This window comes from Pagrus major, chromosome 12, assembly GCF_040436345.1.
Source record: "Pagrus major chromosome 12, Pma_NU_1.0".
In the NCBI taxonomy this organism is placed as follows: domain Eukaryota; kingdom Metazoa; phylum Chordata; class Actinopteri; order Spariformes; family Sparidae; genus Pagrus; species Pagrus major.
Genome location: NC_133226.1, coordinates 6670386 through 6697059, shown reverse-complemented (window position 1 = coordinate 6697059; position 26674 = coordinate 6670386). Strand labels below are relative to the sequence as shown.

At 39.1% G+C, this 26674-nt stretch overlaps 1 protein-coding gene across 1 annotated transcript in view; it reads right to left on the bottom strand.

The window, feature by feature from the left end:
* cacna1bb (calcium channel, voltage-dependent, N type, alpha 1B subunit, b) overlaps positions 1-26674 on the bottom strand; it is a 172639-nt gene that overhangs the window by 3877 nt on the left and 142088 nt on the right. Inside the window, exons 34-48 of the mRNA XM_073477661.1 lie at positions 25947-26063; positions 25092-25157; positions 20543-20634; positions 20276-20426; positions 19093-19220; positions 17238-17334; positions 11648-11753; positions 11414-11521; positions 10279-10388; positions 9491-9628; positions 9011-9012; positions 7941-8070; positions 7745-7855; positions 4385-4423; positions 1357-1618 (exon numbers count right to left, since the gene is read on the bottom strand). Coding sequence (XP_073333762.1) covers positions 1357-1618; positions 4385-4423; positions 7745-7855; positions 7941-8070; positions 9011-9012; positions 9491-9628; positions 10279-10388; positions 11414-11521; positions 11648-11753; positions 17238-17334; positions 19093-19220; positions 20276-20426; positions 20543-20634; positions 25092-25157; positions 25947-26063 — 1657 coding nt within the window. The remainder of the gene's footprint in view (positions 1-1356; positions 1619-4384; positions 4424-7744; positions 7856-7940; positions 8071-9010; positions 9013-9490; positions 9629-10278; positions 10389-11413; positions 11522-11647; positions 11754-17237; positions 17335-19092; positions 19221-20275; positions 20427-20542; positions 20635-25091; positions 25158-25946; positions 26064-26674) is intronic.

Genomic DNA, 26674 nt, shown 5'->3' with positions numbered 1-26674 from the left:
TCTTAATGTTGCATGGCTTTTTCAAAATTAAGAACATGTCATTTCAACCTTTTTTAAATGCATTTTGCAGCTCTAAATGTGATCTAAAATGCCTTTTCAGTACTTATGGGAGAGCTCAGTTGACATTATAAATGTAACTGTTCAGCTCAGAGGGAACAAAGGGGGGAAAAGGAAAAAGAGAGAGAAAAAAATCTCCAGCAAAGCAGATTTTCCTCTGAGAGCTCACAACTCTTGCTGCTAATCAGATGGAAAGCCTGACATGTAAAATCCCTGGTTGAAGCGCAGCAGAAACCCCTTCACCTACATAACCCGATCATGGAACTTTAATCCTATAAAGAATTTCTGCCGCTACGTTAAGACATCCAATTGATCTCTAGGAAAGCCCAGCCCGCTATCGCTGTCTCTGCATTAGAGTGATGCCAAGTTTGGATATTTTCCTTGCTGTATTATACCAATCAATACTGCTGTGTTAAATGAATTAATCTCTCAACAACCTAATATATCCCCCCATAAAGGACTTTTTTTCAAATCTTTGTTAATTAATGTTAAGTTCTATGTGATGACATATTTATGGCAAAATGCTCAACTTTCACATCTTATTAGTGTTGTAGGCTGAGTCCTTGAGGATTTAACAAAGCAAGTGAAGTGACACCATGTAACTCTTGCTGAAGAGTGGCCACTGTGGAAACAGGTGGTAATTACAAGATAAGGCACATAGAATTTCCCTTCACTTCATAAGAGTCTCTTGAGCAGCAATTCAGATTTTTATTAGCGAGAGGAAGATTGTACATTTCTTCTTCATTAGTTATAGTCTAACTCCATGTATAATTGTGTAAAATTGTACTGCATGCATTTTGTGCCAGGTTATTACATAGAGTATACTGTCTGCCTTGTTATACCCACCCAAAGAGGTTGAAGGGGGTTCAGTATCATATAATTATAAAATATAATTAAGTCACTTAATATCTAATTAAGTGAAAGCAGTCTGGCTTCATACTATTGGCTCTATCAAATAACCAATAATATACATTTCCATTATATATCTGCATCCCTATATCCCTATCTTTATATGGAATTAGATACTATGAGGTGTAACTAAGGTTCAACTTTTTGTTTAAATAACCAGACATGTTTTAGGTGATCTGGTTCATTTGTGTCAGCACTCATCTCTCAGTGAAATGAATGAGGGGGCTGTTTTTTTCACACGGTACGAATGCCAGTCTGAACATGACCGTAGAGTTTACCTTGTGTTCTTACCTACAGTATGATGAATGAAGGCATTTCAGAATCCGCTGCATCAAATCACAGTCTTTACCTATCGCAGTATATTGATATACTTAGTTTATTTTTTCTCACCAACAGTGCTGGACGGTTGCACTGATGTAGCTCTATCCAGTGACTTCTGCTTCTTGTCTTTGTCCTTGTCCCTGCGTCGATGGCAGCGGTGGTGGTGGTGATGGTGGTGGGCTCTGTCTTGGCCCTGGACTTGCCCTGGCCCTGTTGATGACTGGGCCAAGCTGGGCCGTTCCAGGTCATACTCATTCAGCCCAAGCTCCTGGCGGTGCTGCTGCGTTAGTGAAGATGCTGAGCGTCTTATAGGACTGAGGTCCACAATTGGCTGAGAGGGAAAGAGAAAAGGGGGAGGCGTGAGGAATAAGTATTAGAGAGGGGCGATTGCAGTGGTTTTACCCAAAACTGGATACTGGATCACGACACACAAATGACACAACCAGTGGACGGGAACCTTTTGTCTTAAGATCAACGTTCAACCCGTTCTTCTCCAGGCACAGACGTGAGAAAAGTTTGAAAGTTTGAGAAGAATGAAGACAAATCTGTGACAGAAATTGAATACTTACCGTGACAAAACTTACATAATTTGTAAGCTAGCAGGCATTTCTGCTGGTAAACAAAGAAGAGGTGGGGTGTTGACTTTGGCCTTTGTGGCATTTTTCACTTTTTTAACATGCCACCTCTAACTTTGGATAGTTCATCCAGTTCAGGTGGTAATACATTTTTGTTAAAGAAAATACTTCAGTGAAAACAGATGTTTTAAGAAGCAAACAACACACTCTGTCTGTTGGTTTCAAAGATGGGTCTGAAAAGTTTGTGCCGCTGATCAAGAACTGTCTTACCACATATCATTGCACTTATCTTTAGGTCTGCTTTATATCAGAGGGATTGTGAACATTTCAGCTGCTCAGGCATCATAAAGATAATAATGGGAATGATGTTAAAAATACAAACTCACTGGATGGATTGAGGTTATGTAAATGAGACTACCAGTTTAATTTAGAAGAACTACAGTTTCTGACCACCAGAGACAACACTGGGCCTACTGCTGCTCAGGAGCAGTCCAATTGGCCATGTATGATTTTGGATGGTTTGTATAGACTTAAAAGGAGGTAATGCCTTTTCTGTTAGACTCAGTCATGTATTTTCGTGTACATCCATTTGCCATTGTTTTTCTGAAATTTTTTATGCCATTATCCCGCTTGTTTTTTCTTTGAAAGGAGATGTAAATGGCTGTTTGTACTCAAAACATTCATGCTGTAATCACTGATTGTTTTTTAAACTTGGGGGCAGCATAAATACAGTTATGATCACAACATTGACATATCATCACCATAAGTTAATATGGTGAGCTTGTTGGCAAACAGTTGCTTATTTACACATCTAGTTCAGAGCAACATTATCATTAATTTGGGAGCTTCTGGCCACAAGCTCATTATAATACAAGTATAATATTCACTCTCTTTTAACTTTATTTTTGGTTTCTACAAAGTCCTGAGAGAAATGTCTGCCTCTTTAGCTACTAAATGCTCCACTATGTTCATCAGCTAGTTGCTAACTGCTGTCTGGGTCTAAGCAGGTCTTGTGCAGTGGGATTATTATTATTTATTTATTATTAGAGCTTTTTCACAAAAAAAAGCTGCCTGCTGCATCCAAAAACCAGATTATGAGGCTTGTGAGAGTGTTACCAAAACGTACCAAAATGTTGCAGGCCAGACAGCTAAACAACAGTCTGAGTATATGGCTCGGTAGAGCCAAGAACAACCACAGAGTGAGGTGAAATTCTCAGTCACTACGACTGACCTATTTGACACTGTCACATTGTTTCTTACATACATTGCTATAAAATATTGATTATAGGGGCTGTAAGTACACAGCGGTGTGTTCCTTTAAAACAAAATTCTCTTTATTGATTAATACTTTCACTAATGCTTTGAAGACACTGACACTCACCCCACCTAATTCTTATCTTACTGACCAGTACAGCTATCAGGTAACAAACTGATGTGATAGGGAACTGGAACAGCAGCTAAGTTACCACCCCACCTGCTGGTTATTGTATAGCAGTATATAATTCGATTATATAGCATCTAGTGCTAAAAATGTATTAAGTCACGCTATTTTATTGAACATAAGAACATTAAATACCCACTAAATGACAAATAATTTGTTGATGAACTACTGTCATTAATTACTGTTTCACAGACAGATTTTGGGTGGTTGTGCTGTTCCTTCTGTTCCTACCCCACAGCCTGGCCTGTAGCTACAGTCAGTGACAACAATATCACAACACTGCAGAAAATATTCATATTACAAAGTCATTTTGTCTGGTATGCAGTCTTAAAATCTTACTTTTAAGATAAATGCTGTCATATGCTTTTAATTAGAAAGAAGATTCCACTGATATTTTCAGATTACTTAAAAATAATTAAAGTAAGGGTCAGTAAAAGAGAGTAAAAGATGAGAGATGAATCAGACTTGCTCAGTTTGCTTTTGATTTGTTTTTTTGTGTATGAAAAGTAAGATTTTAAGACTGAAAGAAACATCAAATGACAGATACGGTCAGATGGGTTTTCGTAGTGTAGTTGAAAGAAAAGAGTTATTTTAAAGCAAGAAAGAAGCAGTACCATCCCTGCCTTGTTTCACAATCACACACAACAAAAACTACACACTACTACGTTACTACGTAACGACACTTACATACACAGCCACATTTTACGAAAGTGTAGTACTGTACAGCTGTAGTAAATGGCCGAAAAGCAGGACAGAGTGCTTGACATACCCCGGATACACTGGACTACTACACTGGAGACTTTTCCAGGGATGGGTGTGTTTGGTGGATAATGTAAATTTGTGTGTTACATGTAATGTGACTATCAAGGATCTCATGGAATGACCAGTGTATACTGTATATGTAGGAGGGTCACTTTGTCCATGATGGTGGGAGGGTGTGACCTCTGCACTGAGATGAGAGGAATTCATGGAGGCAAACACAGACATGAGAGAAGAAGAGGAAGAAGAAGAAAATGAGGGAGAGGACGAGAGGAGAGAAGCAGAAAAGAAAGAGAGAGGTGGCACAACAGGTGGTACATACTGCCAGGTGGGTCCCAGGGGCGTGGCGAGGGTGGCTCCGCTATCAGACAGCACACACAAGAGGGAGGTGGGCAAAACATTAGCAGTGGGCATTGAAATCAGGAGAAAGGGAAAAACAGAAGAGGAGAGGAGCGACCAAGAAAGGTTGAGGCTGGTGATATTCTTTATTTTCTTATTGTCAAATACATCATATGAAAAGACCAAAAACGTAAGTGCTACTAACAAGTGTTTCTGTGTATTTAAGGTCTGAGATCTCTAATTCCTCCGTGACATAAAGCTCCATTGTTAGCTATCTTGCCATTAGATAGTTAGCTCAGTTAGCTGTGCGCTAAGTGATCATATTAGCATGCTATTACACTGTGGAGAGAGCGCAGGACAACAGCAGGACTAGGAGAGGTGGACTCTGTGTTTATATCATTGATGCTTGATGCTCACACGCAGTTAAAGTGGATGGACAGTGTTTACCTAATGTTGAACCTTTAATATGAAGATGCCACCCATATTATCATCACCGTCTTTCTGTTTACATTCACACTGACGCAAATCAAAATAATGCGCTGTGTTTATGTATATGTATGTCATTTTGTTATGCAACTCTGAGTTGCATAATGACAAATAAATCACCTTAACACTGGCAATCGTGTCTTGAGGTACAAAGTGGTATCAGGGAACAGGACGGGCCGGAGATGTACTCAAATTTTCTCAAAAGTTTTGGTCTTTTCATTGGATTTGTTGACATTAACAAAAATATAGAATAAGACCAGCCATATCTGTTAAAGGGAAAGATAGAGTGACATATCAAAATGCAACAAAAACAAGGAAAGCACATGTTAAGTTTTGTGAGGTGACAGAGAAAGACCGACAAAAACACAGAGACAGGCAAACGGTGAAGGTAAACACACGAGATCAGACAGGTGAAACAATCCAAGAAACAGGGAAATGACTGACAGAAAGATTATCTTGACATATCCATATGTAGAAGACAAGAGCAGCAACTTTAATTTACAATATGACAATAAAATGGTAAATAATTTAAACATGGATGAAAAAAAGTGACATTCATGAAGATAAAAGGATTACTGCAGACATGCTCAACTGTTAAATTTGATCCTATTGCAAGTGAGTGTGAATATTGAATGAAATATAAAAGATAAATGATAACATCAAGTTTTATAATAATTGTGTCAGTGAGGTAAATCAAATAGAATTAAAGCTGCAAGCAGCGATGAACGGGCCCTCGCAGTCCACGCGGGTCGGGGCGTGCTGCTGTCGGGGCGTGCTGCTCTCGGGCGTGCTGCTGTCGGGGCGTGCTGCTGTCGGGGCATGCTGATGTCGTGACATGCTGCTGTCGGGGCTTCTACTTGCAACAACTTCCATTGAGGAAATGAAAGTGAAGGCAGTCAAGCTGTCATTTCGTCATTTAGCAATAAAAGCGCCACCTATTGGTGGATATGCACCAAATTTGGCACAAACCCTCATGTGGGCATGGAAGACAAATCAAAAAAGTTTTGTGTTAATCGGACTGTATTTCATCAAGATATGCAGGACTGTGTGGTTTACCACAACGTGCAGGAAATTGTTGTTTTATATTTTGGTCGTTCTTTATACTATCACAATTCTTTTAATAACTTTTTGTCAGGAGAGTCCACAGATGCTGTGTGCAAAGTTTGGTGCAAATTGGAAAAATTGCCTGGGAGGAGTTCGAAAAAGCAGGTTTGCGACATTTGGCGAATTTGCTAATGGAAATTCAGTGCGAACGTGGGCGTGGCCTACATCACACGGTTCGGCTGTATTCAGGGAATATATAGATATAATGTTTAACAATGTCCACCATATTATGTGGGAGTAATTAGCAAAAAATGTTTTTTCTTGATAATAGCGCCACCTGCTGGTGATTTTTGGTGTGTGAGTTACAGATGCCAGTCTATACCACCCCAATCAGTTTCATATCCATAAGTGTTATGGTGTGGGCACAGTGCCAATTATAAAATGAAACTGCCACCAGAGCGCCACCTAGTGTCAGATCGGTAACCCCTTTGTCAGCTATCCTCAGGAGGGCAGTGGCAATGAGTGTACCAAGTTTTGTGTTAATCCCACCAACCGATGTGGAGATATAAAATACTTCATTTTAAATAGCGCCACCTAGTGGTCATGGGCCAAGATTTTGCACACCGCCTTAGGGGCTCATGGGGAAGTGGGTTCCTGAGTTTCACGTCATTTGGACACACCAATGTGGAGATATGCAACACTTCCTGTTGTGACCCGAATCCACAGGAAGTTGTTATTTAATAACTTGAGTATTCTTTGGCGTATCAAAATTCTTTTAATAACTTTTTGTCAGGAGCGTCCACAGATGCTGTGTGCAAAGTTTGGTGCAAATCGGTGAAATTGCCTGGGAGGAGTTCGAAAAAGTAGGTTTTCGACATTTCGCCAGCTAGCGAAAAAAAACGGTAGGCGGAAATGGGCGTGGCCTACATCAGGAGATTCAGCAGAGTTCACTGAATGCGTGGATGTAAGGTTTTTGAATGTGCGACAAAGTATGTGGGAGTTATTAGCCAAAACGCACTTTCCTTGATTGTAGCGCCACCTAGTGGTGAAAATTCACAACGACAACAGATTATAAAATTTTTCGCCAGGTCTGATCTATATTCCAAGTTTGGTGAGTTTTGGGGTATGTTCAGGCAGTGAAAAATGCGATCATTTGGGAAGAAGAAAAATAAAAATAACTAAAAATAATAATCAAACGAAAAACAATAGGGACCTCGCAGGTTCCCTGCTCGGGCCCTAATTATCAGAATAGAAGTTTTATAGAATACAGACACATTATTCTGTCAGTATACCATCTAGTTTCTATTCTAATGCAAAACACAATATGACTAAAAGAATAACATCATTTAAATTGTCATAAAGATTTAAAGGGAAACTGCTAGTCCAAAGTTTAAAACACCTCTAAAGGTCACTAATTGGCACATTATATGCAATTTTCTTAATCTCTACACAAACAGAAACTGAAAATGTAAAAGCATTTCTATGGGAAAGTACGTGCTCTGTTAGCTCACGGCTGCCATCACTAACCGGCTACCACTTAGCTTTGCACCAGCCTTTTCAAGGTCTCCTATCCCAGCCACCTGTTTTTTTTAGCTGTTTTACCTATTTAATTATTTAGTATTTCCCCTACATTGCAGAAGCCATTGTTTGATTATTTAATCAAGAATAATCTAAGGTATCCACAGTCTATGTGTTCCAAACCTGATATTATCACAAGAATCAAACCAAAAATCTTTGAATGAGCCAAAGAGTACTTCTGTTTCTGTTAGTATTAAAACAGCAGGCATGGCACCATTAGCACTGAAGAGCTTACGTAGTACTCAGCATTGAGTCGGGGCAGAGAAGCTGCTCTGCAGTGGCCCTCCAGGCTTGGATATGCTTCTGTGTCTGAAATGTTCTCCACCTGCTTCAGTTCAACCAATTCCTGAAAGGAGAATAAGAGGAAGTAGTATGTATGAAGGCATCACAGATGACATAGAGATTATGCAGTTTTCTTGGTGCTAGTGTACCTGAGGTCTTGAGGAATATGGCACGTCCTCTGACTGGCCTCTATGTAGTTTCCTTCGGCCTTTGGGCCTCTGTGCTGCCTGAGAAATGTCTCCGGACTGGGAATGTTTGATGGCACTCCTCTGGTTTAGTCTATGTACACAGACACACAAGAGCTCTGACTGTCACACCGGCAGTAAATCAATTTGAGGATTTTTCCCCCTATTGAACCATATGACTGTTTTTTAGAGTTGAAAATGATTACCTTAATTAATTGTTTAGTCATTTGACAACAAATATAATCTTTGTAATGATCAAATAATCCTTTAAGTAATTTTTCAAGCAAATATACCAAACATTTTATGGTTCTATGCTCACAAATGTGACTTTTTTCAGCCTTTCTTGGTATAGCAAAGTGTAAATCTTTGGGGTTTGGACACAATGAATATAGTTACACATGTAAAACTGAAGAAAATAGACTTAAAGTATCAAAATATGTGTCGGGTACTACAAATAGTGTGCCTTTAAGTAGAAATTGATTTGAAAAGTCTTCTTCACTATGTTCTTTTCCACCAACAAAGATAAAGCTGCTGTGAGCGTTGTTATAGCAAACTTCCTGTCTGTTTTGCAGTCAGCAATCCCCTCCCTCTTCTCTACGTCACCACATGAATGCACAGCGGTAATGACCAGACCTAGCAGCAAACATAACTGCTCTCTGTGTGTTCACAAGCAGACAGGACTGGACTCCTGTAACTCCTTCCTTGCTAGGGCTCATACCTCTATCACCAGACCAGTACAACTAGTCCAGAATGCTGCTGCTGACCTGGTATAAACATCCCAAAGTTTTCCCACAACACTCATCCTCTCCGGAAAAGAGAAAAAAGGAACTGCTCCTTCCCAGTCAGTACCCACACTGTGACATGGACATTGCTCTCCCCTCACTTTGAGGACCCTGTGGCTGTTTTCAACAATTTTGAATTGAACTCCCCACTGAAGAAATGACAGCAGAGGCACTGTCATATTCAGACATTTTTTACACCCAGATATCCCAACCTGGCTTGTTTACTTATACTGTAGCTGTAGAACTGAACACACCTGTAGTTGTTTGTTTGTAAAGGAAGTACTGACAGTTTTCATGACATCAATAGGACATTTAGCTCTTGTTCCTATCAAATTTCAATCCACTTATTGTAATTTATCATTTCTGACAAATCATGTAGTAAATGTAAAGTATGTAAGCAATGTATAAATGTAAAAAAAAATCCAACATAATGTTAACAATGTTTGAGAGAAGAGCCCAACTGGAGTGAATGGAAGAAACTTTTCTTAAGTATTAATCAAGAAGATAGTTTCCTCATTTCTAGGGCTATTGGTCTTAAGAAACATTAACTTTTAAGAAGTTAGTTAGAAGTTAGATTTTACAAAATTGGATGCAAAGAGGTTAAGGAACAAAAGCACCCATGTTGTGGATATATCATGTTTCTACTGTGTCTGACAGAGTCACTCACATTGTGTCCCTATTAACTGAGGTGGCAATGGTGGTGGCAGCAGTGATGGCAGTGGTGGCGATGGCGGTGGAGGGAAGTGTCGCTGGCTTTGCCACTGGCTCAGGCTGCGATGGGAGGGGCTGTTTGGGGCTGGTGAACGGTGGCTCTACTTCCAGTATGTGAGTAAGGGGCAGCACAGGGCGGAACAATGCCCCCAGTTTACTCTGCAGGACAGACCAATGGCATATGTCATAAACAAAGTGTATATACACTGAAAGAGCACCAGATACGTTAATAAATAACAAATTAATCAAGAAAAAAAAAGTCTTTAGTCTAATATTCAGCATTCACAAATTATTTTGCTTAGAACAGTTAAATAAGTCATCCAGAGTCGTGCACATTTCTGCAGCTGTATCAGTGATTTCACTCTATTTGCAGATTAGTGCTTCCTGTATTGTGAGATACATTAATACTACTAATACTACAAAACAGTAAAAACAACAACAAGATTTAATGAAATTGAGAAAATTTTGGCCCTACAAAGTTTGAGTTTGACAAAAGGAATGAAACATGGATTAATGATGCTATAAACAAGATTATTTGTCTTTTGAGGAGTTAATGTCTTGAGACGAGCTGTATTAAAAGACAAATAATTTTGTTTTAAGCATCATTAATCTAAATGTCTTCTATCAAACTCAAGCTGTGAAGTAGTCTTGTTTAGTCAGCACTAAAAAACAATTTAATATACAAAATAACCCAGACTACACTTTAATCCAAATATATCATTATCCCACTCACTAAGATAAGACATTTTTTCCTGCCTAAACCACCTCTGAGTTTTTTACATGGGCATTTTATCTACAACATGCTTTACCGGAGGTCCCCCTGTAGATTGCTGCTGCTGGAGTCTCTTGGCACGATTCTGCTTATAGTAGTCAAAGATCATGTGAGCTGCATAGACTTTCCCCACAGTGAGCTCGTTGTCTGGAGGAGGAGAGAGCAGAGTCAGAGAAAGTTGCTCCATGTGGGCAGTAGATGGCGCCAGATGAGCAACAAAGTGGGAACATCTACAATGTGAGCCAGCTCAGTGTTGGCTACAAACTGAGCTGTGCTGTCATTTTTACTGTTAAATAGTTTGTGCTTTATTTATTATTGCTTGTCTATATGTGTGTCTGTATCTTAAAAGAACACAGAATAATGCATATCAATAAAACACAAAGAAAAGAGACACTTACAGAATCTAGAAAAATGAGTGAAATGTGTTTATTTGTATTAGAAACACAGTTCCATTTTTTCATCAGGCAGACAGAATTGTTGTCCTTTTCTTTGAGAAACTACAACCTTAAAGTTTTTCTAAGTGCTGTATCGTAGGCAACTGGACTTATTTCAGTTGAAACAAGTCCAGTTGCCTACGATACAGCCCTTAGAATTACCATGACTTGGATGACTGAGAACCTTCATCAACATATAACCTTAAAAGCTCAATTATAGTCAATAATGAGAGAAAAATCTCCATCTTGCCAATTTTCATCTATTTTTGCATCCTAAGATACTAATACTAAATTTTCTTAGCCAGCTTTAAAAATCTGCCAGTGTTCTCTAATTATTTCAACTATTTTCCAAAACAAATAGAAATGTGTGAAGACATATCCATAAATGAGTGTCAGTATCTTAAAAGAAAAATTATATTATTATTACTATTAATTATTATTATTATTATTATTATTATTACTATAAATATTTTTATCAAGGAAGGTCGATAAATCTGAATCTAGAAAATAGATTAAACATGGGTTAAAATTATCTCACTACATTCTACTTTTAGGAGTCAGACAAAAATGACGAGTTCAGAGTGAGATTTTTTTCAGTGTGCAGCCATATAAAGAAGAAAAAGGATGAATGAAAATGAAAAACAAAATGTTATAGGATGAAGTAGAAAAAGCAGGAAGAAGTCAAGTGTCATGCAAACAACTGGGTTTTAGTAGAACCCAAACAGAACTGTGGCTCACATTTATGAGGCGTCACCAGCAGGTCGACAGTCTTCTGCGACAGGTTGGGCCAGACTCGGTTTATCTCCCTCTTTAGGTCCACGTCGCTCAAGTGCTGCGCCAGGACCCCTGGGGATATGCCCACAAACACGTCACATCAAATCTGCACCAAAGTCATCACCACCATTCACATTAACATCAGAGCCGTCAGTCCAGCCGCAAGGGTTTCTGGATTTTGTGGTTTCAGTCTCTCACCAGATGCCAGCTTGATCTCCAGGGCTGTGCGAATCAGGGCCATCAGCGTGGAGGTGAAGTGCACCGTGTTGTTTTCCGCAATGGGCATGTTCATCTTTACCAATCGCTGAGAGGAATGGAAGCAAAGACGAGGGGCCATGAACCAGGAGCAAATGATCAACATCTCAGGGGAAAGAGGCTGGATTAGGGACTAAAAGCCAAATTAAAGGCTTTCAATATTAGATTCTGTGCAAGTCATACGTAGTTCTACATCAGGTGAACCAACCTTGTAGTTTATCCATCACGAGCTTTCCAAAACCCAAAGATATTTAACACTGCAAAAAGTTCTGATTTGGAAATATAAGATTAATTATCCTGTGTTTCTTTACTTAAACTTCTGTACTAGTTTCTAGATTTGAATTCAGGGTATATTCTAAAATTGATCATGAACATGTCTTTTATGCCTCAATTAGTCAGGAAATCTTAAGATTGAGTAATTTAGAGGTAAAACAAGGTACACCATTCTCTTTTACTAAAATAACTTTCAAGTAACAGCATAATCACATAAGTTTTTTTCACATTTTTCACATTAATTTCCAACTTATTGCTTGGCCTTCACTTTTTCAGTGTGCTAAAATTAAAAATTCAAAGAAGTTGAAATTAGAAGTATTTTCTAATATTCAGGGTATTTTGCTTATTAATGTGCTACAGCAAGTCTGATCTCAGGTAAAAAAAAACAACAACTATTTCCTCTTATTTCAAACCTTTGAACACTTCTCAGCAGTACTTATATCTGAACTGAAGCAAGTTTGGCATTTTTGTTTGTTAAATGTCAATTAATGTCAAACTACTACTCAATTAGCCAAAAAATCATTTCAATCCACGCAGAGGCCTCAGTCTGTGTGCCCAACACACGCACCTTTTTTAAGCTAACAGCACTGAACAGATGAATGCAGGGAACACTGTGCTGTTTCTGGCTGCTGCTGCTGTTGCTATGAGACTATTGAAAATCCACGGGAAGCGTAGCACGCTTCTGCTTAAAGCTGAAATATGATTAACTTGTGATGCTGAGGACGTGAGCTCTGTGAACATGCTAAGCTCTCCCTGCTGCTAGAAACATGCAGCGGCACATCTTCATTCAGGAAATAATGACTTAGAGGCCTGAGGAGGAGTCATCTTGCTTCAGTAGTTTTCTGGAAATATGAGTCTTTGACTTGAAAAAAGAAAGAATAAGTCACTGCAATAGACTCAAGATAATCAAGAAAAAAACAACAACCTTATTTGGCTTTTAGAAAACAAAAGTTAATTTATTAATGACTCAAATGACTAACAGAGAACAATTTTGATGAAGATTAATAGTTAATTTCATGCAAAAATATCAGACATTTACAGGTTCTGGCTTTTCCATTGTGAGGATTTGCTGCTCTCTTACTGTTTTATACCATTATACACTAAATATCTTTGGGTTTTGGACCAAATAAGCAATTTAAAAATGTTCCTTTCAGTGATTTTCCCTATTTTATAGACTAAATGATAAATTTGGTCAATTCAGAAAAGTTACTATCAACCCTACACTGCAGTGTACTGTATAGTACTAAATACAGGAATAATTATGAAGTACCACACAGGCTCAATTATTATCAATTAATCTGTATTTCTACATAGGTTATGGAACTCAAAATTTGTCAGGCATCAAAAGTACAAAAACTAATCTGCATAAATCCGCACCATGCAGGGCTTCAATGCTGGAATGAAAGGATTCACACACACATGCATGTTTGAATTAGTACACTACATTCACGGTGAGGCTGAAGGGGTGGTAGAGGCATGGACTGGATATAAAACTTCTAATCAAAAGAAAAAAATCAAGAACTGAGAGACCAAAGCAAAAAACCATCAGCAACATTGGAAACATTTATGAGAAAGGAAAACTGTAGCTGATGGTTCCTGTTATTTTCAATTTGAGTATATTCACTCTGGGAGCATTACAATACAGGCGGAGAGATGAGAGGCAAGGGACAGGAGAAGGAGGACGAGAGGAACTAAGTGCCTCAACTGGAAAGTTGATTTTTTTTTCCCAGAAACAGAGAGCAGAAGAATGGCTGCTGCAGACACGAGCATCAGACAAAAAAAGAAACACATATGTGGAAGAGACATGCTTGCAGACAAAGACTTAACATGCACGCAAAGAGATAGACCAGGAAGAAATCCCAAGAGAGGGTGAAAGAAAGATCATCGACAAGAGAGCATAAAGCCTGAAGACACAACATAAAACTGAAAACAGGAGGGTAACAGGGACAGCTGTCACTGTGAGGGGAAGATGTGTTCATTAGGAAGGGAGGATAACTAGCAGCACCATCAGCGGCAAAGTAGTGGGAGGGGAAAATAGAAAAATAGAGATGGAGGGAAAAAAGGCTAGCCTTGCTCTCAAGTGCACTGCCTCTCTCACTGTATCTTTGTTCATGTCTTTCTCTGTTGATTCAGAAAAACACGAGTTCTATTTGCAGGAGCGACCACGTCAGACCCAGACATTTTTAAACTGGGGCAAGGGCAGGGCTTCTTTAAACGTGATTCACTTCGACAGCTGTGCATGCACTGCAACCACTCACATTAAGTCTGCATGCTAAGAGGTGGCCAGTAGCTGGCATAGGGACTACCTGAGGATTGTTGAGCTGTGTAACTGACTCCCATTTCACTGGTACACAAGTCTCACATATAATCATGGGATAATTGTGCCAGGTAACAAAGTTACTTTAATTTGGACGGTTTCAAGTCCATATTATAAATCTGTCCAATGTTCACTCTAATTTTATCTCTCCACTAGCCTCATTTGCCTCATCAGCATTCCATGTTACTTCATGATTTGGTAACATGGTGTTCCTGACACATGCTAACATGCTGTAAATGCACTAAAAAATCTGAACTGATGGGAATATCAGTTCTAAGCTAACCAGCCTGTCCTCAACTGTGCAAGCAGCTAATTATGACCTATATTTAGGTTTCTTGTTAGGCTGCACATTCTAATGGCCGTAGTAATTATTATGGCAGCAAAGGAGGAAGTCAGGTGAAGTAGTAAAAAGAGCAATGGTCCACATAGAGAGGTGAACGGAGTGGATGGTTTGAGGAGACCGCTGTTTGTATTAACCTAATCAAACAGCGACACAACAAAGGCCCGCCTGTCACTGGTACGCTGCAACAGTCATGTTGTCTGGGAACAGTGCCCTTTTGGTCATTGGCAATTGACCTGTTTGGTTGTTTAGGTATGAGGAAGTGTTGAAGCTAACAGTGGCAGTTACAATATTGTGTCAAAAGTAATGGACAAAGTCAAATCCTGACCTGAAGAAGGTGCTTTAAAAAGTTAGGGGATCACCAAAGTTATTATTATTCAGCCTGAGGGGAAGAGGATCACTATCATCAGAGGTATTCATCCTCTGGATGCCATGAATGTTGGTACCTGGCAGAAAATCGAAGTGCTATCTTTTACCAGTCAGCCTGGAATATTAAAATAATTGTCCTGGGTTATTTGCTGGGTGATTGTGAGGTCCACTGCATGAGTTGATGGCAGGCCGAGCAGTGTCTGGCATCATTGGTTTGGCCCTGGGCAAATATTTTATCATTTCAAGCCAACTGTAAACATCTGTAAGATCATGGGTGTAACCTGGTGGTGGATAGTAGGTAGAAAAATAATGATATTTACCTCTTTGGTTTGCATTGGGAACACTTGTAATAATATAGACTTGTACTGAAGTTGGGGGGTTGGGGTTTTACCAATCTTTAGCAGCAAGATTCCACTTTGTTCTCCAACTAGTCTCTAACTTTGACTGTCAGTCTGGAGTTTGGTGCTTGGCAGGTAGCCTACAGTGGGTTTATCAGAGCTTGTTACTGAAAACAGGTTAGTGAGAGCACTAAAGCTTCCATAAAGTCAAAACTAGGAGCTAAAAGAGGCCAAAAAGCTCAGTAAAGAGTTACTTCTCTGTTACCTCTCTTACATTGTATATGCTAATTTGTTTCAATATTAATAAAAAGCATATCACTGCAGCTACCAAACAAACCTGGAAAATGGACTGAAAACATGACCTCCTTGGCTGAAATAACAAATGTGTTGGGATTTTCTTTCTTAAATTTTCAAACAGCAGCTTGTGCTGTTATTTTGATATTTTTACTTTCTGCCTAAGATGATTTTGAGGAGCTTAGTCAAACATTGTTTTGCTCAGCTCTCTGATCTATTTTTATCTATCAGTGCTAGATGGCCCTCCAGTAAACAATCTGAGTGTACAACAAACCTTCACAGTGCAGGACAAGAACACAGAGCTTCACAGACGAACAGAAAGAACAACACAACAGCAGGCCAGAAGATACCGACTGCGACACACTGACAGAAGCCAGAGGATGTTTGACGGGTGGAAGCAGGGAACCAGCAGTGACTGCAAAAGGGAGTAGGACAGAGGAGGAGGGAGTAATTCTACCTTATAGGCGACTCGGGGGGGACATTTCTTTCCCAAACCTAGCGGAGGGGACATGTCACGAAGCATCTCGTACATATCACGGTAAGTCATGCGGCCGCTTCCCGGGGGAAAGATGGTAGGAGGCCATGAAGGAGGAATGAAGATTTCCCAGGTGAGGTGGTGTTGGGATGAAAAGGGGTAGGGGGAGTTACATCATACAGAAAGTGGTAAAATCCAAAAAGAGAGAATGGGAGGGGAAAAGAGAGGAAAACACAGAAATCCTTGTTAATAAGATTTCCAGGATATCATGATCTGGAATGCCATCCTTGCTGGATTTAAAGATTCAGGAATGGATCCCAGAGGAGGAAAGAGGGGAGGATGCTCCCGAGGATTCCCTGTGCAGAGATGCTGGATGGAGGGATCCTGGTGGAAGATGGAAGTGCAGCATTTTATGTTAAAGGATTATTCCCCTGAAAATATTGCTTTTGACTGTCAAGCATTCACCACATGTAACAGGCTTGAAAGGTAGCTCCAATGGCAACCCAGTCTCAGCACAAAAAGTATTAAAACATTGAATAGAAACTTCTAAGACCACTCCTGTAAAATTATCCACCTCTTTGCCAATGCCCCCTAGAAGTGGATTATTCAGCAGGAGAGGTTTGAGAATTGTTCTATGGAAGTTTTGATGCTTTTGTCCTTCTGCTTTGCTATGACAATTGTCCTTCCTAAAGCAGCAGCTACAAACTTCTCAGAGCCACCTTGCAAGGGAGGTTATTACTTCAGGGTCAAAAGGCAGATTTTTAGTGGAGTATTCCTTTAAGATACCCCTGTTTCAGCATGCTAAAAGGCATTAGCAGTAACCAAAGTGGAAACAAAGCACACAATGCTCACTCCTCACTACCCACTCTTGTTTCACTACCGTGTTTAGAAGCAGGAAAACATCTTAGACATCTCATCTGATGCCTTTTGTTTGAGCCTGACTTGTGGCATTGTTTCCTGCACTCGCCATGGTTACCTGCCAGCTGGTTAGTGGAGGATCGATGTGTGTTTGTATGCATGTGTGGTCGGGTCATTCTCTGCCACCGCAGGGAATAAAAACAGACATTTACAGTTCGAAAACCATCACAGTCCCTTTGAAAACAAAAGGACTGTGTGGGAGTGCAAACCTTATAAGCCACCCTGTTAGGGCACTTCTTCCCCAGGCCCAGGGGAGGTGAGATAAAACGTAACAATTTGTACATATCCTGATAGCATATCCTCCCGCTGAAAAAGATAACACATGTTCGATAGGTTAGGTCACAGTTTATTTCATTACATCTATCTGCAGTAAACTGTTATCTGTTAGCGGGCATTAACAGTGAGATAAATATTCAACAAGCAGCAGCATAAAGTGCACAATATACTCAGTTTGTTTTTACTTTTCTGACTAAATCTGTGAAGTTGTTGGTGTTTATTGAGACTATTATATCTAAATATTGTATCTCTTTTTTTCTTACTTAGATAGAGACAGAGAGTTTGGCACATACACATACCATGAGTGTTCATTTTCTGTTTTCTTTTGTTATTACAGCTACTTTGCGTTAGATATCTCAGGTATATAGCCTATTTATTCATAATTATACGTATTACATGCACTATACTGCATTATAATATGTATACACATTTACCATATAATACACATTTATTTTACTGAGTATTGGGTGAAATTATCCTACTCAATCATCAATCTGGGTCATATCTGTATATTTGAAAGGTCATCATTATTTTTCATTTTATTATTCTATTATTGTCTTGCTTTGTCTTGTCTCATTTTTATATTTCATTCAATCCACACTCCTCTGCTTCTAAATCTTGACATGCTGTAACAAGTGAATTTCCCTGGTGAGAGATCAATAAAGTCTTAACTCTTATCTTATCTCACAACAAGACCTCAGGGCTGAAGAAGGGATTTTACAAATACTGAAGTCAGCGTTTGATTTGTATATATAAATATATTTGAATATATAAAAGGAAAGAAGTATACAATTTTGTTTTAAATATTTACATTTTTCATATTTTACTTTAATTATTACTTTTTTCTATAACTTTTGCCTGCCCAATGAAAAAGGTCTAAATCTCAGGAGTAAATTTCTGCTGGAGAAATACTAAATTTGTTATGTTCACTTCAAAGTAGTCAAAGTTAAGTATACTTAATCTAAAAAATATTGGACTCAAAATTTTGCCTTAATTTCCCCAAATCCTGTTCAGTGGACCTTCAATTTAAATCAAAATAATCTTCTCCTAAATGAAATCAAATAAAAACTGAAAACTATGAGCTTTGGATATACTCCTTGCTGCAACAAGACATAAAGATGAGTTAACGTAGTGAAAATATGCTGGATGTTGCTGTAGGTACTTCTCTGAGAGCAGCTAATACATATTCAAAGGAATAAATAATAATTCCTCCCCCGCAATGACTGTCAGGAGATGGCAATTTCATATTTCCCATCTCACACTTCTCTCCGAGTCCTGACTCACTGACAAGGCTCCGATGAAGCCTTCTTTAAAACTTAATGAGCCTTACGTAATCTGAAACAGATTACGCCTCACACTGTCTCACTCAGAACTTGTATTGTGCCGTAGTGAAATTAAACAGTGCTGGTGTGAGGGGCAGAAAGGGTGCTGACTTAAACCTGTATTCTCCTATTGGACGAATAGAAATAGTTTGTCTTCGCACCAAAGTGACAGACTGAGGAGCTTTGAGGCCTGCCAGCTTACAGCAGCAAAGAGGGCTAAATGGACACCAAGCGTAACGCTGGATTTACATGCATCAGTCCAGCCGACAGGGGGCTCGTCACCAGCCTCAACCAGCTATGGGCTCAGGCTTGTCATTCACCCGCTGCTGTTAAGATGGGATTTTTCCAGTTCCACATTGTAGTCCTGCTGGAAGGCCTGTTTCCTAGCCTACCTTTCTTCACAAAACAAACACCCCCTTCTTTAACACTATAGCTGTACAGGTCAGAGATCAGCTGAAGCACTTACCAGGCAGCAGGGTCATACTCTGCCCACACTCTGATGAATTCATCAAGGTGATGAGGCCCCAGGATGGAGGCGTCCCTGGTCAGATACTCAAAGTTGTCCATGATGACAGCGACAAATAGGTTCAACATCTAGTAAAGGGAAACATGAGTGTTTAAAAGAAAAAAAAAAATAATATAAATACTTATTTCTGTTCTAAAAAAATGTTATCGTCAAACTTTATCTGAAAGGAAAGATTGGAGAAAAAGATCAGAGAATACATTTTCCACAATCTTCAAATTATTGAGGTTATGTATAGGGATAGGAATAAAGAAACACTCCCAGTTAAGAACCAGTTCCAAATTGTCTAATTCATTTAAATCTTATTCCTGTTTGCATGTCTTTCCGACAGTTGTCCATAGCAAAAAAATAATGTCTACACCGACAGAAACTTGTAACAAGATGGAGTCATGGCAGAGAGGAAGAAATGGTTCAAAACAGGGCTTCATTTCATGAAAAAGTAAGACAACAGCGCTAGTTGTAATGTCTGTAAAATTATCATTTCAAGTCAGGGTGGAAACACCAGTAATATGTTCAAAAATCTTTAGACACAACATGGGCAGCAATTCCACGAATGTGGCCCACATGAAACCGAGCAGAAATTCTGTCACAGAGAGTAAATATCATGTTATAATTACATTGGTGCCACATTAACTCAGATTCCTGAATGTATCTGTTACTGTTTGAGTATCTAAAAAATGTTACATTCATAAAAATATGTTACTTGACTGTTTACTGTTGGAAAGGATTTTCTTACATAACCAGGAGCCCATTTGCATTTTCTTCCCATTGTTCTCTTTGTTCACTGTAACTGTCAGGATTTTCTGAGCTGTGCTCAGTACAAGAAGACCTTGTTAACTTAAACTCCAAACAAGGTCTTCTCACAGCAGGAAACATGACTACTTTTGGATTCATGCGCACAGAAAATCTGGGTGAAAATAAGTTTAAACGAATCTGCTCTTTTCTAAAAGCTGGGTTTTTTCATAAATGATAAGTATTAGTTACAATGATCTAAGCTCAACAAGTTTGAACTAGTAGTTGCTAGGCTAACACATGAAAAACCACTAAACTTCTGCTGAATTTCTATCAATCAGAACACACAGTATGAGACCAGATGGGAGGGCCCTCTAATGTATTTCATACTGACCAGAAAGGAGCAGAGGAAGATGAAGGACACAAAGTAAAAGTAGGCAAAGTCACTTCCACACTCCTTCCCCACATTTCCTGAGAGCTTCTCACATGGCCGGTTACTGAGACACCCTAACATGATCTCATGCCAAGCCTCGCCTGTCGCACTCCTGAAAAGCACACAAACGCAGTAAAGGTACACACATGTACACAAAGTGAATGAAAACACTTATCATCAGTGGCAGAAGCAGCAGTAGGTATTTTTAGAATATAGAAGCATGATTACCTGAAGAGAAGGGTCAAGGCCTGGAAGAAAGTCTGGAAGTTGTTGTGGTGATTTATTGCAGTCTCCTCAATCAGCTCGATGTTTCCAAACACCTAAGGCAGCAGGAGAGCAGCTGGTTGAATGCAAACCCCAAATTTAAAGCCCTACTCTACTGTGTAGGATTATCAACTGAATGCAGATTGGGATTGGACGGAGAAACCTCTCAGCCCTGTGTTTTCAGGACACCCCTCGGAAAGTAATGAAAATGAAGACACCAGGACATCGTCTCGACATCAAAGAACTCAAAGACCAAATGGAAAGACAGTTTATTGCAGGATAGAGCAACCAACTTCATGTCTTCAGATTGCCCAGAGTTCACAAAGAAGTGTGAACTGTTCTGTCAGGACCACAGGACTACGGACCCCCGGGTGCAGTGCCCTGTGTAGATGCTAATCTACATGCCAGTCTGTTAACCTCTAGTCCTTCTCACCTAAGAGAAGCAGGAACAATCTATAGACAAATAGCGTGATAGTTTTAATTCCCTGCTTCCTCAGCTACATGCTGGCAACTCAAGCATGCTTGGAGATAAGTACTTTCAGGCCAGAGGCCTGCTAAACCCTTGTGTCCTGACCCAACAAAGTCAGGTCTGAAGAAACTGAAGCTTGCCTGCACACCTTCCCAAAGGGTGCTTGAAATGAAGACAGACAGACAGAGAGAGAGATGCAGGACCGCATACCAACAAAGGCCAACTGGAGGATGGATGTAACACCTCCTCCCTCTTTATCCTCAGCAGATGCAACATCTCATCCTTCCCCTGCAGGTATAACAAACTTTCCAGGGGTTGAATAATATGGTTGATGGTTTACAAGTTCAATAAGTGGTGTAGGCTATGATAAGAAAACACAAGTTCAAAATTTGATTTCCTGGTTTCTCCCCAATTAATGTCAATACTTTCAGCTTTGAATGATGCAAGCACAGTCTGTTTTAATGTTCCTCCATTCAGAGTTGTACTGTGTTGCTGAACACGGCTCAATTTACATCTACCTGGTCCAAACCCGCAAACCTCTTTGTTCTTTGTTGTGTCTCGTCACCGTAGTTTAGTTTTTGTTTTGTTGTTGTCACATCTTTGTCTGTAGATTAGTGAATAAATGTTTGACTACAAAGTTGTTGTTTGTGGTCTCTGTACATTTTACAGTACTTCCACTACTGAGAGACTACCACTACCCGGTCCTTAAACTGAAGTCCAAACAGAGTCTATACCTACGTCTTTAAAAGTAGTGATAACATCCTTCTCAAGCAGCTTCTTATTTCGAGTGATGGGGTCGTGCATCAGCACATTTTCTTCCTTCTTTCCGAAGTTTGAACATAATTGTTAGTTCACATGAGAATGTTCTGTGTTTCTTTTTGTGTTTGTGCTCTTGTCTTATCATTTGAATAAAGTTGGACAAACAAAACCACTTCCATGCTCCAATCAGGACTTAGCACTTTTGAATCAAAATCTGAGGATTGCTGCCTGGTAGGTTGTTCAGTAACTGTCGGTCAAATCATCCACACAGACTGCACACACTTTTTGACCATTAAACTCTTGATAACTGATACCAAAGGATGTTTCTTTGTCAAATTTTACATTTGTTTGTTGCTTATTTAGTTGGAAATGAGGAACTCATATTAGTCTTCAGGGGTGTCAAGATCCAACCCAACTGGGACCAAATTTGGGACATGAACCCAACCAGAGACATGAGCTTTAAATATGCAATAAAAACTGCTCCAAAAAACTCTCTACATGTGTATGAGCATTCATATGTATACAAAAATGAAAAAAAAAAGTTAAATTATCATATTTCATTTCATCATATTTCTGTGGTTTATTTTTCTTTATGTTAAACGATGTACTAATACAGTATGTAATGCATACTATATTTCTCTTTATTGTACAAATTGTTTTGGCAGCACTGTACTTAATCACATCCGGAAAAGCAAGTTATAGTGAATTTTACTTCTTTGTTGTATTTTTTGTGCATAAATTGTATCTATTTATCATTTACCTTTACTGTCACTTAGTTTATGTATATAAATGATTAACAAGAGTATGTAGACTTAGATATCCCTCCACTTGCTATTTCTATCTTTAATGTCTTGTCTTGTCTTGTCTATTATATTTTGTGTATTTTGTGGTGTGTTATGTGTTAACAAGAGGACCACGATAAGCCTTTGGCTTTAGTGTATTTTCATCCTTGATGATTTGTAAAGAATGCATTGACTGCTGTGCAATGTTTTATGTGTTTTTTAATCATCAAATAAATAAATTCATTCATTCATGCTTTCATGCCAATATCTTCATTGATTAAAAAAATATTTGAATGGAGAGAGAGAATATGAGGGATAACTGCCACAACTTGTGATGCCCCAGTGTGAGTCCAGTATAAGAACCCAGAGGTTTCTTTTTAAATATTTATCTGCCCCTCAGCGTGTCCATCCTGCTGGCTGCTGGGCCAAGGAAACCTCTGATAATCAAATACATCTGTACAGCAACTGACCTTTTCAAAAAACACTATGAAAACCTAATATAAAAGAGGCATAAAAAGTAGCTAAACCAACTATCAAATATCTGAAGAAATGAGAAAATCCACTTCAAAATCAAATACATGCACAGTATTATGCAATCCAAGGTAACAGCCATGCAATGCATACTTGGTTTGTGCAATGTGTAATTTTAAACTTTCATTGAAGCTGTGTCAGACATGTGTTGATTCAGCTCTATGGGATTGTTAGAAGCAGATGTTTGTGGTGTTGTACCGGAGGACACAATATAAAACATCTCACAATAAATGCACAATCCCAAAAGATTTGAACATTATAAAGTTTTTAAAGGTGCAGTAGTGTTTATTCCAGGGTTATGTTGGATTGATATTGTTTATTGATACAGATGTAGGTTCTTTGTCCTGTCTCTAGAAGAGGGATTTTCTCAGTTTGTGTACACTGCTGACATTTGAGCCCATCCTCACTGTCAGCCTGAACTGTCAGGTATACTATGTTGCTTAACATATTGAACACATTGTAAGAGGATGGATGATCACTGAGAGGCCGAATCTTTGATTGTGTCTCTAAGGACATTGTCCTAAAATGCAGGAAGAGAACAGTTTTACACTACAAACCCAAATCCAAAAACATTGAATGCTGTGTAAAACATGAATAAAATATGATGTGATCATTTGTTAATCCTGTTTGTTACCAACAAGTTGGGACAAAAGCAACAAAAGACAAGTTGTGGAAAGCTCTAAATACACCTGTTTGGAACATTCCACAGGTTAACAGGTTCACTGGTAACAGGTGATGGTATCATAATTGGGTATGAAAGGGGAATCCTCGAAAGGGTTCACAAGAAAGTATGGGGCAAGGTTCACCTCTTGTGAAAAATGACTGTATAAAGAATATTACTACATGGGTTTGGGAACACATAAAACTACTGTTGGTAAAAACAGTTTGTTTGCATTCTGTTTGTGTTACATGTAACAGTGTCCCAACTGGACAATTGGACAATTTTCACAAATGTGCCGGAACAAAACTATTCTAAACTTGGAATAGCTTCTCTAACTGTCTGCTGGCTGAACAAAAACTAAGCCAGCCAGTTAGCAAAGCTTGTAAGCCAAGTTAAGTAGCAAGTCATAATAAAGGGTAGGTAGGTAACTCTGTCTAGAGGTAAAATGTACCTCCTACCTACACATCTAAAGCTCTGGTTGCATGGCTACCACAGGTTGACGCTAAGACTCCAAGGTGTCAGAGCTCCCGGCCAAGAATAAGTCCCACGCATTACCTACTGTAAAACCACAAATCAGAAGTTTCACCTTTTTCTTCACATGTCAAACATGATAATGAGCTTTAGAGGAGCTGGTAGGTGGATGTTTTTTACCTTAAGACAAAGCCAGGCTAGCTGTTTCTCACTGCTTCCAGTCTTAATGCTATGCTAAGCTAATTGGTTCCTGGTTGTAGCTTTTTATTTAACAGGCAAATATGAGAAAAGTATCAATCTTCTTGAAGCACATTTTTCCAAAACGTCAAACTATTCCTTTAGGGAACAAAGTTGAACCAGGGATGGTGATCTGAGCATTGTTCATCACAGTTTACATCATGGCTACAGAAAAGCTGTTTCTCATTTTCTGTTGAAACACTTACGCATATCAGTTAAATTACCAATTATAATCAGGGCTAAGCCTACATAAAGGTCTTTAAAGGATAAATTAAATGATACTTTAACTACACATTACCACACTACCCCATTATTATCTGGTTTCGGGACATTTTATAATGCATTATTGCCCTCCTATAAATTTAATTGTGGTTGTAATTCTGCCTGATGTGACCCCAGCTCAGGTCACCAGACTCCATGTGCTACTACTTTACTTTACTTTAAGGTTTAGTGAGACAAAGCAGGTCACACCAGCCGCAGAGAGCTGCCATTGGTGTGACAGGATTTTGAGTTCATGAGACATCCTCACATTCTAGGAGGCATCTATCACTGAATCGTTAAATCCCGACTTCCTTGAGTCCAGCTGGTAGTGTCACGACTCACCTGCATTCCAATGATGGCATAGATGAAGAACAGCATTGCAATGAGCAGGCACACATATGGCAGGGCCTGAAAACAAACATAAACACAGGTTACAGTCACTCAGAGCACAAACAGATACATGGTGCAACAGATTTACACACAAACACTCCTCTATCTCATATATCCGCGCACACACACAGCCTCTCTTTTGATCTCTCCCTTATTCTCTGCAAACACACTCACAAATCTGATCCTCCACCGAGGACTAGCACCCTTGTAAGATTTTACAGTCTTATTTAAAGACTCGAGCAGTCAACCTAACCTGCAGGGTCAATTCTTCTAAGCAGCTATTTATATCGCTGCAAGGAGGAGGCGAACATTTGTTGTAATTAAATAGCCACCTTTTAACGCTCTGCAGATACTGTCCTTTTTCATTGGGCTTAAAAGCTCTCACCACTGACATTAAACCTGCTATAAATTCCCTCGGCTGCAGCCCAACGCTCCGCATTTAACTCAACCTGTCCCAGGGGAATTATAAAGCAAACCGGCAATGTGTTCAAACCACTGTCTGCTGAGAGCCTCGGCCTGCTTTGAGACTTTTATTGCACTGTTTGTATTCTGTGTGATATCCTTTTTTTCAGATATAAATGTAGAAAACTCATCACTGAAATCTCTAAAGAATAAATGTGCATTTTATTCCAGCATTCTCATTCACTTGTGTCTCAATTTTTTTTTTTATCGTTTTTTTGAAAAACAATTTTTATGTTTTGAAACATGCTCCATAAATCAAGTTTACTTTTAACAATTTTTATGCACATGTCCAAAGAGAACATGCTAATAGTCTGTGTGTTCAGTTCACTGTGTGTGTTAACTCACCTTGAAGGACTGAACAAAGGTCCACAGCAGGATGCGGATAGTGTAGCCCTGCCGCAGCAACTTAATGAGACGAGCCGCTCTGAACAGCCTCAGGAAACTCAGGTTGATCATCTTGTCCTGGGAGAGAAAACATAGACTCTGTAGGGCATTGTAACATACCCAGGATTTAAAGATTCTCTATATGACTCTTCACAGAAAACGACAAATTCTTCATTCTGCAAATAAAAAGTTAAATTCATCAGCAATAAAACAAACCTCTGCTCAAGTTTGTACACTTAGGGCTTTTGCATCTATAGCTTAACTTGATCTTGTATGAACAGTAACTTATGGTGGTTAATGCTAGCTATCTTTATGTAGATATTGCTGTGGAAGTCGCATAACTCATTGAAAGTTCACTGACTCTTTATGACTTTACTTTGCTTGTGCTACTGTTGATTACACCAGATGCCACTGTTCAGCTAAAGTTACAGAGCCTCCTGTTAAATGAATGTCATATCATGTTCTGCATCACAAATCAAAGTGGAGTGAACAGAGATATACATTTAGAAGATGATGAAAATTACAGGCAAAAGTTGACCAAAATACAACAGACTCTGATTTTTCCATCTGACTGTCCTTTGTTCCCTAAATCCCAGCAGCACAGATAACAAGGGCTATATAACTTCTATAAAAACCTGTGTTTTTATTATTGATTTTGGGTGTCTGCTTTAATCATAATAAAACACGTT